This window comes from Panicum virgatum, chromosome 9K, assembly GCF_016808335.1.
Source record: "Panicum virgatum strain AP13 chromosome 9K, P.virgatum_v5, whole genome shotgun sequence".
NCBI lineage: Eukaryota > Viridiplantae > Streptophyta > Magnoliopsida > Poales > Poaceae > Panicum > Panicum virgatum.
In genome coordinates, this window is record NC_053144.1 from 1465531 (window position 1) to 1482546 (window position 17016).

Here is a 17016-nt window from a genome sequence, read left to right on the forward strand (position 1 = left end):
ACACCGCACAGTTGACAATTCACTCATCACAACCAGGAGTGAGTCCTGCTCGTTCCTCACTTGGACATTTCCAATCCTCATCAATGCCTCACTAACCCTTTCTCTTCCGGTCTTCCTCTCTCCAGTCCCACTAGCCCGGGCAGTCCAAATTCATCCCTCTCTGCTCCCAAATATCCTCTTCCCCCTCGTGCCAAGACCGGACTCACAGCCTGGATTGCTCCATCTCTCCCCAATTGCAGAGGAGAAGAGAAGACGCCATGGCCCATGGCAGAGGGAGGTGGGTTTTGCTGCCTTGATTAGCTTCTTCTCTACTAGTCTCCATCTCTCTGTCCGCAATCGCCATCCGAGAAAGGAAAGGGAGTGGAGGAGGATCCAGCCGCGCCGAATCGCCGGAAAGATGCGGCCTTCGGGGCAAAAGCGCGGGGACCTTGCTCTCCTTTGCTGCTCCGTCGCGCTCCTCCTCCCGCTGCTGTCCCATGGCGCGGACATGCCGCTGGGGTCGACCCTCTCGCCGGGGAACTCGACGTCGTGGACGTCGCCCAACAACACCTTCTCGCTCTCCTTCACGCCGTCCCCGACCTCCCCGTCGCTCTTCGTCGCCGCCATCACCTACGCCGGCGGCGTCCCCGTCTGGTCCGCGGGCAACGGCGCGGGCGTTGGCTCCGGGGGCTCGCTCATCCTCTCGTCCAACGGCAACCTCCAGCTCGTCAACGGATCTGGGGGCGTCCTCTGGTCGTCCAACACCGGCGGCCAGGGCGTGACCGCCGCGGCCGTCCAGGAGAGCGGCAACCTGGTGCTCAAGAACTCGACGACCACCCTGTGGCAGTCGTTCGACCACCCCACGGACACGGTGGTCATGTCGCAGAACTTCACCTCGGGGATGAACCTCACCTCGGGCCGCTACGTCTTCTCCGTGGACACGGGCTCCGGCAACCTGACGCTCCGGTGGACCAGCGGCGGCAACACCGTCACCTACTTCAACAAGGGCTACAACACCACCTTCACGGCGAACAGGACGCTGAGCTCGCCGACGCTGACGATGCAGACCAACGGCATCGTGTCGCTGACGGACGGGCAGCTGGCGTCCCCCGTCGTGGTGGCGTACAGCAGCAACTACGGCGAGAGCGGCGACATGATGCGGTTCGTGCGGCTGGACGCAGACGGCAACTTCCGCGCCTACAGCGCCGGGCGCGGCAGCAACACGGCGACGGAGCAGTGGTCGGCGGTGGCGGACCAGTGCCAGGTGTTCGGCTACTGCGGCAACATGGGCGTGTGCAGCTACAACGGCACGTCGCCGGTGTGCGGGTGCCCGTCGCGCAACTTCCAGCAGACCAACCCCTCCAACCCCCGCGAGGGGTGCACGCGCACGGTGGACCTCCAGAACTGCCCCGGCAACTCCACCATGCTCCAGCTCGACAACACGCAGTTCCTCACCTACCCGCCGGAGATCACCACCGAGCAGTTCTTCGTCGGGATCACCGCCTGCCGCCTCAACTGCCTCTCGGGCGGCTCCTGCGTGGCGTCCACCGCGCTCTCCGACGGCTCGGGCCTCTGCTTCCTCAAGGTCTCCAACTTCGTGAGCGCCTACCAGTCGGCCGCGCTGCCGAGCACGTCCTTCGTCAAGGTCTGCTTCCCCGGGGTGGCCAACCCGGCGCCGGGCGCCTCGGCACCGTCGCCGCGCGGCGGCTCCGGCGTCCGCGGCTGGGTCGTCGCGGTGGCGGTGCTGGGCGCCGTGTCCGGGGTGGTGCTCTGCGAGTGGGCGCTGTGGTGGTTCCTGTGCCGGCACAGCCCCAAGTACGGGCCGGCGTCGGCGCAGTACGCGCTGCTGGAGTACGCGTCGGGCGCGCCGGTGCAGTTCTCCTACCGCGAGCTGCAGCGGTCGACCAAGGGGTTCAAGGAGAAGCTGGGCGCGGGGGGGTTCGGCGCCGTGTACCGCGGCGTGCTGGCGAACCGGACGGTGGTGGCGGTGAAGCAGCTGGAGGGGATCGAGCAGGGGGAGAAGCAGTTCCGGATGGAGGTGGCCACCATCAGCAGCACGCACCACCTCAACCTGGTGCGCCTCATCGGCTTCTGCTCCGAGGGCCGCCACCGCCTGCTGGTCTACGAGTTCATGAAGAACGGCTCGCTGGACGCGTTCCTCTTCGGCGACGCGCCGGGCGGCAAGATGCCGTGGCCGACGCGCTTCGCCGTGGCCGTGGGCACGGCGCGTGGCATCACCTACCTGCACGAGGAGTGCCGCGACTGCATCGTGCACTGCGACATCAAGCCCGAGAACATCCTCCTCGACGAGCAGTTCAACGCCAAGGTCTCCGACTTCGGGCTCGCCAAGCTCGTCAACCCCAAGGAGCACCGCCACCGCACGCTCACCAGCGTGCGCGGCACCAGGGGGTACCTGGCGCCCGAGTGGCTCGCCAACCTGCCCATCACGGCAAAGTCCGACGTCTACAGCTACGGCATGGTCCTGCTGGAGATCGTCAGCGGCCACCGCAACTTCGACGTCTCGGAGGAGACCGGCCGGAAGAAGTTCTCCGTGTGGGCGTACGAGGAGTACGAGAGGGGCAACCTCTTGGGCATCATCGACACGAAGCTCCCGGGGGAAGACGTCGACATGGACCAGGTGGAGCGCGCGCTGCAGGTGAGCTTCTGGTGCATCCAGGAGCAGCCGGCGCAGCGCCCGTCCATGGGCAAGGTGGTGCAGATGCTGGAAGGGATCATGGACATCGAGAGGCCGCCGCCGCCCAAGTCGTCGGACAGTTTCGTGAGCACCACCACGGGCACCACCGGCACCGGCAGCACGAGCATGGTCTCCACTATCGCCTCGTCGGCCCCGGTCGCGCCGACCACCTCGCCCAACTTGGAGCAGGAGATGGCGCTGGGCCGCTCGACGTCGGCCAGGAACCGCGAGAGGGTGTCGCGGCAGCTGCTGTCGCCGCAGCCGTACATGACCATGTGAGGTGCGGTTAATCATCGTTCATCCATGTCAGATCATCATCTCCCCCTGCAGAGTGGGGGCGCTGAAGCATGCACAAATTCTTGCTTCCGTGCTCCATTGGAAGGAAGAGAAAAATGTACAGATTATACAGCGGTTAGGGAATTGATTTGCTGAACTTCCTCTAAGATCTGGCTGATCTTGTTTTGGCCATACTGCATATGTAATTTGTAGCAAGATTGGATGGAACTTGATATTGGGCACTGTAATTTGTACAAATAATCGAGATGAGGCGATATATTATTGTAGGCAGCATGGACGGCAATTTCGTTTCTTCAGAAATAGATGCAGGGTCACGCCTGAACTTCTGAATTTCATCCGGCGAGTTCCGTCTATTTAGGAAGGTTCGGAGCAGCTCTCGATGCTGATCTGCTAGGCTTAGGTTGTCACAACAGCATACTGTTGCAGGTCAAGTCTTCTTGGAGCATGAGCAGGATCTTGCAACAAACATCTCCGTCAGCTTTTTATGCGGTTCAATGCTTGGGCCCCATGATCACATCCCCCATCAAGTTTTTTTTTTTTGGGGGGGGGGGGGGGTTGAAAAGTCATCCCCATCAAGTTGCATCCAAATCTCGGAAGGAAGATGCCAGCCATCTTGTCCTTGCGCCATCCCTGCAATTAGACATGTGATTAAGGCTCGTGGGGGGTCCTTTTTATGTTTAGTTCTTCCCCCAAGATTTATGAGGGCACGGCACATCGCAGCTGCCTAGGGCGGACTCTGCCTGTACGAGCTTTCAGTTCAGAAGTTTGGATGAAGAGGAAGTCGTCGTTAAGGACTTGTGGTTACATCCGCCGCAACGAACGTTCTTCAGGACTGCGGTCTGATTGGAGCGAATAAATTTCGAAATCGTCGCCCTCAGTGTGTGTTGCAGGCCCGTTCCTCGCGCACGAGCTCTGAAAAATGCTGCCGAAACCAACAGGGGTCTTCATCGCAGCTTCGTCACTCTTTCTTCCGAGCCAGGATGGGGACTCGTCACCACGCAAGTCCATGAATCCATGTTCGTCTGAACAGTTCGGCTATAGGTATAGCCAAGGCCAGGAATTCTCGGGGAGACCTACTTATATTTAATCCGCAATCTCGGAGACGGAAACGGTTCCATCGTGTAGTGGTTAGCACTCTAGACTTTGAATCTGCCGACTTGGGTTCGAATCCCGGTGGGACCTTTTTTCTTCCAATTTTTTTGATCCAATTTCCCTTTCTTCAGGCTATATCCAAGTCAATGATCATAAGAAAAAATAAATTCTTTTAAATTCAAATAATCTAGCCTCACTGAATAGCCAAACATCTAAGCATAATTTGCCACATTAAAGCAAACCATCATGTCCCCTTGTTGACGAACGTCCTCATCAGCTCCTTACCTTTCTCGCCATGAAGCAGGGAACACCGAATGCAACTACACCTGAAAGACTAATGTAACCACGCTGATTGAAACTAGTGGGCAGTAACATTCTCTTTCAGTGTCAAAACAAAAGGGCCAAGTCAACTGACATGATCAGTAACAAGAAGTCGACCAACCTGCGAACACGATTTAATCCAATGGTTGACCACCTTTGAAAGGCGGAGCTTACTCAAAACAGCTTTGAACAGGTATACGAAATCAACACCCCATTTGTGCTTAGTGGCCAAATCCACGCTTCAATTTGACTGCAACAAAGCTGTTTTGTCAAACTTCTAGATACGCAGTAGTAGTAGTAGTAGAGGACCAAGAGTCATAACAGATGACAAATGAAAACCGTTGCCCGTTGGTAGCTTCAGCATGGGTTAATTCAGGGTTGGCCTGAGCATTGCAAATTTTCTGTACATAATTTACAGCGTCTTTGACGGACTGCTTCCAGAGCGCCTCCAACGCCAAAAAAGAATTGAGTTGATAGTGCCACATCATTTCGTTTTCGAAGCTTATTAATCTAGTATTCCACCCAGTTCACATCCAAATCCTTCAGCTTCAGGAGCCATTTCTGTGCATCTGGGGACATGTTGGCTTTATCAGGTTTGATTCCGTGCTTCTTTGTCATACCACTGCCAGCTTGTGATTCAGACTGCCTCTCATCATCTGAGTCAGCTCGCATTCTAGGGCGTCTTAGTTCAAGAGAAAGAAGGCGCGAAACCTCCTGCACCCCACCCCATTTTTCCAATGCCCGAGCAATGTCGTATCGACCTACCAACAATCACAAAAAAATGAAATAATTTGAAAAGCCAGATAAGGAAACACCACCACACCAATTGTAACTTGCACATCTAAGCTGATAACATGAAACAATCGTCCATTTTCGAATTTCGAGTAATGATGGTGTACATCTAAATGCATTTGTGCTAAATTGAATAACCTTAGAATAATAAGCAGAACTAGCATGCTGAAATTGTGTTAAAAATAACACAGTGACAGGGCTACAGATATCCAATTTTAGAAGACAGTCAGTACTGAACTAAACTTAGTAATTGATTTAGAGTGCAGATATAAGTAATCAAGTACCTGCTCTCTCAAAAGATTTCCTACTTGGCATATAAGAAGGATCCATCCCCCAACTCTTCTGGAACCGGCTGATCTGTAGATAGTGATCATACGCTAACGTCAGAAATTGAATACAACAATTAAAAAAATCAATGGAACAGATGCTAATGGTCATTCACACTAAGAGGGGCAGGTTTTAACTCTGTGTGTTTGCAGCACATGGTACAAAACAATTCGAAGCAAAAAATTTGTTATGCCTGTAGTCTAGTACTACGATGGATATTTAGCAAGCAGAGGAGGGATCTAACGATATTCAGTATCACCTCTTCTTGCAAGTTCTCCAGATTATCCCAATAACCTCTTGGTTTTCGATTTTTGTAGGAAAGGGAAAGGTTCATTATGCTGGCAATCTTCCTGAACCCACCCATTCGTGTTATTGCCTTCTCAATATCCACCCTTCCATGAGAACGAAGATGCTTTCTCTTAGGCATGAAACCATCCTGACCGTAGCTTGCAATGAAATTCTCAAGCTCAGATTTGAGGACTTGAATGTCCTTTTGCAAGCCAGGAACTTTTGGTCTCTGTTTCGTGGAACTGAAGGAGCAAGATGCAGATTCTTGCTCTAATTGCCTGCTTTGCGCAGGAACAATATCTGAGTGTGTTGGTGCATCAGAATGAGTAATGGAGTTGCTACCTTCAGCTCCAGCCTTTTCAATATAATCACGTATTGCACACAAGTTTGATGGAAGATCCTCATATATGACCTGGAATAGAATGAAGAAAGCAGAAAATTTTCTTTGTTATCTCATTAAACATCACAAAAGTTCAGTTGAAATAACCATGAAGGCACTGCGTATACAATTAATTAAAAGGAGAACATGGAAAAGTTGAGACAGACTATTGTCAACAAGAATTAAAAAAAGTATCAGAAATCATGATAACGACCTTTTTTTAAAATTTCCTAGCTATCCTGCTATGTTATCATCATGCAAATATGCAGTAGTATAGAGAAGTAGAACATAATGTTTGCATGTAATCAGTAATAACCAAAACAGAAGATAGGGGGGCACATAAAGACCTAATCTAGTTATCAAAAGATTTTTTTTTTGGGAATATCTAGTTATCAGAAGATAGGGGGCACATAAAGACCTAATCTAGTTATCATTTAAGATACTCTTTATAACAAGTGACAAGCTACAAAGTGCCTATGTAGTTCTACCTCTTCAAGGATGGACTCAGAGAGAAAGGTGTCCTTATGCATCTTAGTCTCAACCATGTACTTCAACAGGGTGTGATGGTCTCCAAGTTGTTCGAAGCGCCATTTCCCTTTGAATGAGTAGAAATCACCCTCAACTTGTTCAAAGCTGATCTCTTGCTCAAGTTTTTCACGAAGATCCATGACAACACGGGCATGAAGGACCATATACAGTAGGCCTTTGCAACCCTCCTAGAAAAAGAATTTCAAAAGTTAAATGCTTGCAAAAGAAAATCACAAAGACTACCAGACTGAATTACATAACTTTCTTTCAGCTACACACAGTGAAAATAATAGTGCAAACCTAAGCTGGAAATAATTAAAAAAATGTGTATCACAGGAGAACTTTATATGCTGTAGTAAAAACAATCGACAACGTAACCCAGGCATGCTTATATGATCTAGTAAAATCAGTTAACCATGACAAGAGAGATAACCACATATCCTACCTGCATTAGGCGGACCTTGTTATTATCACGAAGGACAATCCTACTGATAGCCAGGTTTGGTACGAATCTATCAAATAGCCTTCGTTAGACATACTTGTATTAAAAACTGTGAACTCCAGATATTCTACAAAGATAGAACTACTTACTCAGGTAAATTCTCATATGCCGTGAGAACATTCCATACCTCTCGAACTGGTGCTTTCACAGTGATACTAGCAAAAACACACCTGTGAGCCCCCTCATGTTCCTTCATGACGACCATATTGCAATTCACATGAGAAGCAAAAACATTTAATGATTTTTCCTTGATGGTTAAGAATCCATTTAGTAATAATGCAAGCGTAGTAAATTACCAAGAGACCATCAAATCTTCGAAGATGGATCTCATCTACCACACAAGGCCTATCAATTCTGCAAGCGTTTCCATATACACCCCATTTGCTAATCAACTCAGAAGAAGGTGAAGGAAGCACACTACTAACACCAGCAGTGGGAGGTGCTTCTTTGAACTTACTAGAAGTAGTCTCAATTGCTGTACTATGGAACTTAAGCTGAGAAGAAGTAGATGATGGCTTTGAATCCATGGCAGAAAATTTTCTCGAACCACATCTTTGATTTTCTAAATAAATCTTTTCAGCTCTAGATGCCAAGGCTCGAAGATTTACAGGAAGATCCGACCTTATAATCCTCTCAAGAAATATTGCCGGGAAGTTAAATCTTGGTATCACGTTAACTTCATACAGCAAAACTGCACTAGAGGACCTGACAGAAAACCAAAGCAATATAGGTCATATTAGACATAATATCCTTTTCTGTTCACTAGAAGTTGCAGACCTAAGGATCCATGAAATGAAGGGGGAAATGTTTTTCGCTCTGGGACAACAAGGGGATGCAAAGATAAGATAATGGATGCAATTAAGCTGGACGTTCAGCAAATGAAGAAAAAACATAAATAAGGCAGCAAATAACATACATCTATTTATACCTTTATTAACTGACATCGTGTCCCAATTATCATCAGAAAGAAATAATAATCTTAAGATGAGTACCTTGGACCCGATCTGATGGACCATTTTCCTTCAAACTTCTTGAAGTCACCATCTACCATCGAGAAATGGAGTTCTCGTCCATTAACCTGAAAGAAGAACTGTTAATGAAGTGAGGAACAACACGACAAGAAGTGAGGAACGACACATGCTGGCAGGTGGCTCATGGCCAGATCAAAGCACGTACGGAATCAGGGACTTCCTGGAGATCCAACACGACGCGCGCCTCGATGTGCCAGTAGAGTGCCCGCTGCAGTCCCCTCTGCTCCAGCCATATCCGCCCTTCGTGCGGGCACGGAATCCTCACGCTGCAATCACGAACAAAATCACCCAAAAAAAAATTCTCCAATCAGACACCACCAAACGAGCCATCACCATTATTGTGCAATCAGAATCACAATGCACAGGTGACAAACTGAGACGAGATGCACGAGAAAACGCGGACCTCTGGACGAGGTTGGGGATGAAGTCGGCGAGGCGCTCGTAGTCGGTGATGACCTGCCACAGGGTGTCGACGTCGGCGGCCACGGGCACGGACGCGAGCACCCGCCGCTCCCGCCACGACACCACGTCGACGTCGCACTTGACGCCGTGCGCCGCGCGGGCCCCGGCCTCCGGCGAGGTCGCGCGGCCGCAGACGTGGTGGTGGTCGGCGCCCCAGTGATCCCCGGTGGCGGCGGCGGCCGCGGCGGCGACGGAGCGGCCAGGGCACGGGCCCCGCGGGAGCGGCGCCGCCGCCGAGCGGAGAGGCGCGCGAGGGTTGGGGCTCGCGCCGGGGTTAAGGATGGAGGCGGCGGGCGAGGCGAGAGCTCTCATCGCTCATGCGCACGGTGACCTGAGTACCTGACCACTGGGGGCGAGAGTGTACTGGGGGGAGTGGGGAGCCGTGCCGAGGAAGGAGGAGACGCGGGTGGGTGGGACTGAGCCGTTGCGGCAGCTCTCGCTCTCGCTGTTTCGAAGGAAGTCGGGAGTCTCTGCCTCGTGGGACCAGCACGTTTGGTCCCACATGGCGGTGGGTGGTGCTGGACGACGGCGACGAGGGATCGTTTCTGTTGCGACGGTGAGAGGCGAGCGGGCGATGTGTGGCGGGAGGGCCAAGAGGCAGCGCAGCCACCCGTGGCGCGTGTCAGATGCCTTGTGGTGAAATGAATCTGCTGTGGGGTCGGGACGTCAGTGTAAGCTGCTGGCTTCTCTTTGTGGTGGGCGACTAGCGGGCCGACGTGGCCCGTGCTGCGCCTCCCGTGCCAAAAATCCCCGACGACGAGTGTTGGGATTTCGTTTGTTAATGTCTAAACATGGAGTATGAATAATATAAAAGTAGCAATAAAAGTAGGCTCTTAATTTTCTAGCAAATCATCAAAACATTCAACCCTTTATACTGTGGAGCGAGGGGGTTATTTATACCCCTAGCTCTCGGTCAGATTTCCCCAAATTATTCCCTTCCAACTCATTTACAGCTCACTTACAAACAGTTTTAGGGTAAAATTACAAGGTGAGAGGTGCACAAATTCGACCTTCTCACGTATTCATGTTTTACACGCATGCCCTTCGTCTATGTTGCATTCTGTCCCCAATATCCTTCGGGTGCTGAGGTACTTCACAAGTTCTGGTCTTCAAACTTGTGCTTCTGAGTGATCATTCGTCACCTTCGGCCATTCGAAAGATATCTCCCCGATGCTTCGCAGGTCTTGATCCCTGGGCTTGTGCTTCTGGGTGATCCATCGTAACCTTCGGCCTCCCAAAAGTGAGCTCCTTGATTCTTCGCAGGTCTTGATCTCTGGGCTTGTGCTTCCGGGTGATCCATCATCACCTTCGGCCTCCCGAAGGTGAGCTCCTTGATTCTTCGCAGGTCCCGGAAGATACCAATTATCTTTCAAACGTATTTGTCACCCAACCATCGAAACCTACCGATAGAAGATATTTTCAAGGCCGGAATCAACCTCCGGGGAACTCCCCGAAGACCCAATGCCAACAACGAGGACTCCTCGGCCTCTCTCGTTGCCCCCAACATAGAGGAGAGGAGACTGGACTGAAAGAGATGAACGGGCCAGTTCCATGAATTGCAGGCTCGGCGGCCCCAAATCCTCTCACGTCCAGGAGCTCGGTCCAGTCATCTCACCGGCCCTTCCTTCCGGGGCCGGCCCCGAGGGGGTGCGGACGGTGCGACCGCATCGGGCCTCAAAAAATTAGAGGCCTCCAAAAATTGCTATGTTAAGAGACATGTTAAGTCATAAATAACACCGGTGCTTATAAGCTAGCTCATTTAGGTGTTGAAAGAAATTCGAATCATCTAAGTATTTGACATGGACTATGTTTGGAACATTAGTCTAGGGCTAATTTTGAGAGCTAATGTTTAGTCTTAAATTAGTAGGCTAAGAATTAGCACAAGATAGGTTGTTTGGATCCTTTGGCTAATGCGCACCCTCTCTCTCATTTCCATGTCTGTGTGTGTGCGCATACTCACATTTTTTGTGGGGTCCATACAAAATTAGCCTCATTATCACATCTCGGAAGGGCTAAGGATTTTTGAAGGGATAATCTACTTTGCTCAAAATTATTCCTCATGCATCTAAACATGTGAGATAATTTGGAGCTAAAAGGTGAGAGATAACTATTATCCCTATGTATCCTAACAGGCCCATGATCCCTTCATAAATTTTGTAACCTGTATTGTTAGGCATGACATCTCTCTCAAGTTAGAGGAATAAAGCCGCGCGCTGACCTGATAGATGGGAAGACCAATCGGCAACTTCTCCAACATCTGCCCAACTACACGCTTTAGTGCCTCCTTGACTTCCTCGCGAGACATCGCCGCTGTATACAGATCGCCGATTCGTCACCTGCTTGTCATGCCGATTGCCAGTTTGATTTTTTATATTTTTTATGGTTAATGAGGGCCTCTATTATTTTTTTCGCACCAGGCCACCAAAAAGTCAGGGCCGGCCCTGCTTCCTTCCCAGTTCCCACCCTTCTAGGCTTCTTCTCCTTCCCAAGGCCCCACCTCCCCCCTCACCATTCCTATATATTTTCCGAAATATTTTTTTCTTTCCCAGGTGTTTGAGATTTGTGCAATCATCTACTCTGCTAGATTAACACACTCAAACTCTAACTCTCACCCTCTCACTCGCGCTCCCTCCTATGCCCCCACCGCCACTCCACGCGGGCCTGCGCTGGCGCCGGAGATGAGGAGGTGTCGCTCAAAAAGTTATTGATATAGGTTTGATAAATGTTGAATCTGTTATGTCAAAAATATTAAAATAGTTTGTAAAAGATGTTGAATCTATTATATCAAAATTTTAATTTTTTTAAATATTAAAGCTATAATTTGGATATAATGAATTTTATAGATAAATAGATTATCCATGTTTCCGAAGTTATACCAGTTATACAAGGACCCCTGGCCATTCCCTCCTCAATACTACGAGAGCCGTTGAAAAAAGAGTTACTACGACAACGAGTACCGCCACGCCGACGAGCACCGCGCGTCCACGCCCGCGATGGCGGTGAAACATTCCGCCCACGACTACGATGGGTTCAAAGTAGGATTAGGCGTCGGGTTGTCCCTCCTGGCCGTCGCCGGGATACTTGTGGCGTGGTGGTTTTGTTGCCGCAAGCGGTGCCGCGGCCGTGCGGCGCGCCTGGAAGTGGAAGATGTGTTGAAGAGCCCCGGCTGCGCGGAGCTGAGGGATGCCGGGGACTGTCCGCGCTCAGGAGGAGAGAGGACGGGCGCCGGAGAAGTGCTTCCTCTGGGCTCCGTGGCGGTGGCGGAGGGAGAGCGCAGCGCATTGCTCGACCTTGAGGCCGCCAGACATCAGGCAAGCTTCGAGCGGGTGGACGTGGAACACTCGCCGGCAAGCACCGACAACGACGAGTCTCCACTATCGACTCTCCTTCAAGTTTTAAATCTCCGGCTAAGGGTATATAGCGGATGACCTCTAAAATAGTTATAGCGGAAGCTAAACGAGAATATAGCGGGCTATAGCGGGATACAGCGAGATATTTGTCATAACTTGATGAGCCAAAAACAGCTATAGCCGGAGATTTAAAACTATGCTCTCCTTCCTACCTGGCGGGCTTCGCTTCCGTCATCGTCGGGCTCGCGCGCTCCGGAAATCGCAGCGACGATCCCCGGCGGCGACGAGCACAGGGACGCGGCGAGAATGCCCGCGGCGAGGAGCGGAGGTACGTTCCGAGGATCCTCGGCGACGGGGGGCTTGCCGTAGCGCCGCAGCCGGCCACACCGTGGAAGAGTTGCCGCCGCGCCCTCCCCATTATCCCTTGCTGATAGCGCCGGGGCCAGCACGCGGAACATCTTCGCCGCCTTCGTCGCCGCAGCAGCCACGCACGCCTTGCGGTCAGCAGGAGGTCACCATGTCCGGAGCAGGCACCGGCGGGAGAGCGGACGCCCTCACCGCCACCGCCTTCGGCCTCCAGCTCCTCGTCACCGTCCTGCAGCTCCTGCCTGTCGCCGAGGTTCCTCGCCAGGTGCGTCGACCACGTCTTCGCCGAAGAAGACATGACTCCATGATCAAGTTGATGAGCTGCTAAAGTACGGTTGATTGTGACATGAATTGGTTCTCTGACAGCGCTGAGCGATGGATAAGCAAACAGTTCGTCTGTTTGTGATTTGTTAATTCATCGTCATCAATGTGCTTATCGGTATCTAATTATCTATTGTCATTAGTCTGAGTTCTCCGATAAAATGGGTGAATACCCCAGTTGCTTCGCCGCGTGTTTTTGTTGCTGACCCCAAAACAACATTTAGGATGTTGGGATAATAATGGTCACCTCTGAACAAACAAGCATCATGTGGAAACCAACTTCTTCATGCAAACTATAGAAACTTCAATCTGAGTCATTGGATTAACATCTAAGGGGTATAGGGGATTGGGTAATTTTACAATCTGGACCCGTCCTTGGATTGTGTAATCACACTTTTGTAAATTCCCTCTCCCACCTCTCTGCGCGCCCTCCCCTTGTATGTTGATCTGATAGTCCATATTGAAATTTTCATAGTTTGCACGGAAAAATTGGTTTGCACCTGATATGTTTCCAAACAAGCAAGCTCATCCTGCTCGATCTGGAGGGAAGCTCTGCACTGCAGGCGCCACATGCATGAATATAGCAGGATTCTCACATGGAAGCAGGATGCAATTATGGTTTTTCTGTGAGGGGAAAGGCTCGTGGATGACTGCACCAAGTGCCGGGGCGCTTGCTGCACTGCTTTCCCTGAAACTAAAACATCAAACTTTGGAACAACATGGCAGCAGGTTGCATTTAGAGGCTGGCTGCATGCAAAGACCAAAGGGGAAGCTAGGACTAGTTGCCACTTGCCATCCCAGGAAGACCCCACCAGGTCATCATGGTCTCATCAGATGGACCATGGAAGGTAGAAACTAGACTTCTTACCCCCTTTTAGTTTTGACAATAATGGGCTTGCTTCAATGTTGTAGTTTTAAAAACCAAGATACCAATGAACTGAAGCGTGCAAAAACCGTGGTTCAGTCTTCCTAGCACGGTTCGTTTATCATCTGGTGACAAATTAAAGACGGATGGCTGGAGTAGCGGATCTTGTAAACGCTTATAAAGTATATAGTAAATCAAAGTACCCAGGAATCACTCAAGAAAAAGTATGACACTGAGTTATCTCGAGATTTTTAGTTCTCCACAAGAAAATAAAGTGCGACATTGAGCAACCAGAAAATAATTCAAAATAGAACAGGGCATGAAAAAAATCAAGCAATAAAACCACAGATAGAAGACTGAGCTGAGCAATTAATAATGAAACCAGCAAATTCGATGAGAGATGTCTATCAATTCAATAATTCCATATCATCAGAACATTGTTGTTCTGACCAGTACCAGTGACCTTAAAATAACAAACCTTTTATTTTTTGTAGTGTAGCTAGCATTGTTGCTTACTATTATTGACTCTCTCCAGCCGATCCGTCTCCATTGCCGTTTTGTTGGACACAAACTACTGTGGGGGGCACTTTGGATCGCAAATGGGGCAGTTGCTCCTGCACTCATTCATTGTGTCATAACACAACTCTTCTGGCTTCTTATTTATGCAGCAGTAGCAGTCTTCCCAAGTAGTACCACACTTTGTCTTGTGGCAAAATATCAGCACGATCTTGTTCTCATGTGATGCTGTGAAGTTGGCAACCGTAGCATTATCACTTTTGTTGGTGAAGTCAGCCTCTTGCAACTGATAACGGCTTGATGCAATATCTTACAATCATCAGCAAATATTTAACATACAATTGCAAGCATGAAACTGTCATATATATTATTTTAAGGCTGATTTTCACACAAACCATAGATGTTATTATATATGCATGGTTTGAGAGTCATAAAGCCACAGGCATGTCTTTTGACATGTCCCATCATTTTTTATGTTCACTAGGACTAGGATTAGTTCACCTAGGAAATTTTAGTGACTACTAGTAGGTTGTGTTGCTAGTGGCGGTGATACTTGTAATCATACTGATATTAGCAGCTTGTCGTAGTTGTATAGGGATGCCCTTGTTTCAAAAAACGGCTACAAGATGAATAATTTTAACCAACTTAAATGGTGTTATTCTTGTCTGAAAAAGGGAGGTATATATAGTCATTCCATTGCCGCCCTCGGTTGTCTAAGCCACAGATAAATCACAAGGGCAACGACACGAATGAAGATCACAGGGCGCAGCATAGATATAGAGAGACGAGAACGTACGAAGAAATAAGTCACACATGTCAAATTTTGTATGATCCTTGGGCCGTAAAATTAAACTAACCTTGCTAGGGTTTGTAAAAATATAATTACTCTATATTCAGTTTCGTTTTGAACGAAACCTAGCTAGGGTTACCCGCAACAAAAAAAAAAAAACTAGCTAGGGTTTGTAAAACAAACTTCGGCAAGAGACACACCGGAAGATCCAAACTCTCTATCTTCGTTAACACACACAAGACGATGATGATCGTAGACTTACATTGCGCTGTCGACGCAAAGAGCAGAACGAACAACACTATAGTGGCCATCATGTGCACCATGGCGTCGTAGCACCTCATGCGCGACATCGATCTGGAGTTGGGTCGTACGCGTGTACAGCGAAAGAATTGCTGACTTGCTGCACGAATTGCATTGGGGTATTTTCACTACTAGAAAACAGGCCAAAGATCCCAGCCAAAAATACCAATTGTTGTTTCAACCGGTGCTAATGTGAGGCATCAGCACCGGCTGCAACAGCAGCCGGTACACATGACCTGTACCAGCTCGGCACTAGACATTGGGTACCGGGTCGTGGCATGACCCGGTTCCAATGCTTCAACATGGGCACCGGGTCGTGCCACAAACCGGTACTAAATGAAGAAGGCGACAAAGGTACCGGTTTATGACATCGCCCGGTGCCCATTTTGCTGTCATTGCCACCGGGTGAATGAATGCACCGGTACCAAAAACAAGGTAGGCCCCTTCCTTCTCGATATTTTTAAACCATACGGGCTCTTCTCATCTACTCCTATCTCTCTACCTCTCATTTCTCTACCTCTCATCTCTCTCTACCTTATCGTTTCTCGCCTCGCGGGCGGCGCAGAGGCACGCACAGCAGGCGCGGGGCGGAGCGCGGCACGCGCGCGGGGTGGAGCGCGGCCTCGCCGCCGCTGCCACTACGGGAGCAGGCCGGCGCCGCCGTGGTGGAGCGCGAGGGCCGCACGGCAGCAGGAGCCGGCCGCCGCCGCCACCACCGCCGCCGTGGTGGAGCGCGAGGGCCGCACAGCTGCAGGAGCTCGAGGCTGCAAGAACCCGCTCCGCACATCGATCGATCCGGTGAGACCCATCGACCTCTCGGTTAGTTCTTGCATTGGTTCTTCCACTCGATCGCTGCATCGCCTGCAAGATTCTCTTGCAGCCTCTTCTTCTTGTTCTTGGAAGCTAATCTTGTTCTTGGTTCTTGTCTGTGCAGGTAGCCCTTATACGGAATGTCCCCGGAGGGCGCAGAAGCTAGCCGGGAGCCGGCCGTGGGGTGCGGCGCGAGGGCCGCAGCCGCGGGAGCCGGCCGTGGGGTGCAGACGCATGGGCAGCTGGCCGCCGCCGCTGCCATCGTGGGAGATTTTTTTTTCCTTACTTTTCTGATTTCTGAAATAGAGATGCATGTTGTATGGATTGCATCTATCTTGTGAACAATTTTTTGAATAATTTGTGGAATCTATGAGTATTGTGTGTTCGTCAATTCAATATTCTGTGTTTGATTCTTTCGAATGAATCGCTGGTACCACTAGTGGAGCATGCCAGGGGAATAGAGAGAGGATGCGGGGAACGGGGGAGAGCCGGTTGATATTCCAACCGGTACTAAAAAAGGTCATAGTCACCGGGTGATTTACCCGATGCCAAAGGCAGACTCCATTGGTCTCGGCTTTCGGGTACCGGTTATAGAACCGGTACCTAAGGCTCTTTTCAACCGGTGCCTAGAGCTCTTTTTTAGTAGTGTTTTTTTTATACGTGATCTAGAGATCAACATGGGAAGTAAATACATGGCTACACGAACTAAAATAAAATATATCCATGGAAGGAGATTTAGAGAGATAAACACAAATGGAAAGCGCATTATACAGTTTAGAGAGAGATATAGTACACACGATCAACCGATCAAAAAAATGGTAAGATATAATCAGGAAAATATAAAATACTACTTCCAAATTAAGTTAGATATATACAATGCAGAGATCAAAATATAATGTTCTTTCCATGATATAGAATTACTGAATCCACATCTATCATTTTGCTTGATTTTCTTGTCGTGCCCTTTGTTTTGAAGTATTTTCTAGTTTGTTCCTCAAATTACTT

The 17016-nt window shown here is 49.9% G+C and overlaps 2 protein-coding genes across 4 annotated transcripts; one reads left to right on the plus strand and one right to left on the minus strand.

Moving 5' to 3' along the window:
* The first annotated feature begins 65 nt into the window (after positions 1-65).
* LOC120649167 (G-type lectin S-receptor-like serine/threonine-protein kinase At1g34300) lies at positions 66-3301 on the plus strand. The gene has a single exon (XM_039925877.1). It carries the CDS (start codon positions 398-400, stop codon positions 2951-2953), a length of 2556 nt encoding a protein of 851 aa, XP_039781811.1. The 5' UTR covers positions 66-397; the 3' UTR covers positions 2954-3301.
* Positions 3302-4152: 851 nt separating this feature from the next.
* Positions 4153-9116, minus strand: LOC120649168. 3 transcript variants are annotated; one of them, XR_005665188.1, is made up of 11 exons: positions 8635-9082; positions 8377-8497; positions 8193-8290; positions 7497-7905; positions 7290-7390; positions 7144-7210; positions 6659-6886; positions 5763-6203; positions 5461-5533; positions 4506-5145; positions 4153-4389 (listed from the first exon to the last, which is right to left on the minus strand). XR_005665188.1 is itself a non-coding variant. In XM_039925878.1 (10 exons), exons 1-10 carry the CDS (start codon positions 9003-9005, stop codon positions 4895-4897), a joined length of 2160 nt encoding a protein of 719 aa, XP_039781812.1. In that variant the 5' UTR covers positions 9006-9052; the 3' UTR covers positions 4166-4894. The 3 variants fall into 3 exon arrangements, 2 of the variants coding, with proteins under 2 accessions (XP_039781812.1, XP_039781813.1); XM_039925878.1 differs by having other exon boundaries at positions 4166-5145; positions 8635-9052; XM_039925879.1 differs by having other exon boundaries at positions 4385-5145; positions 8193-8278; positions 8635-9116.
* Positions 9117-17016: the final 7900 nt, after the last annotated feature.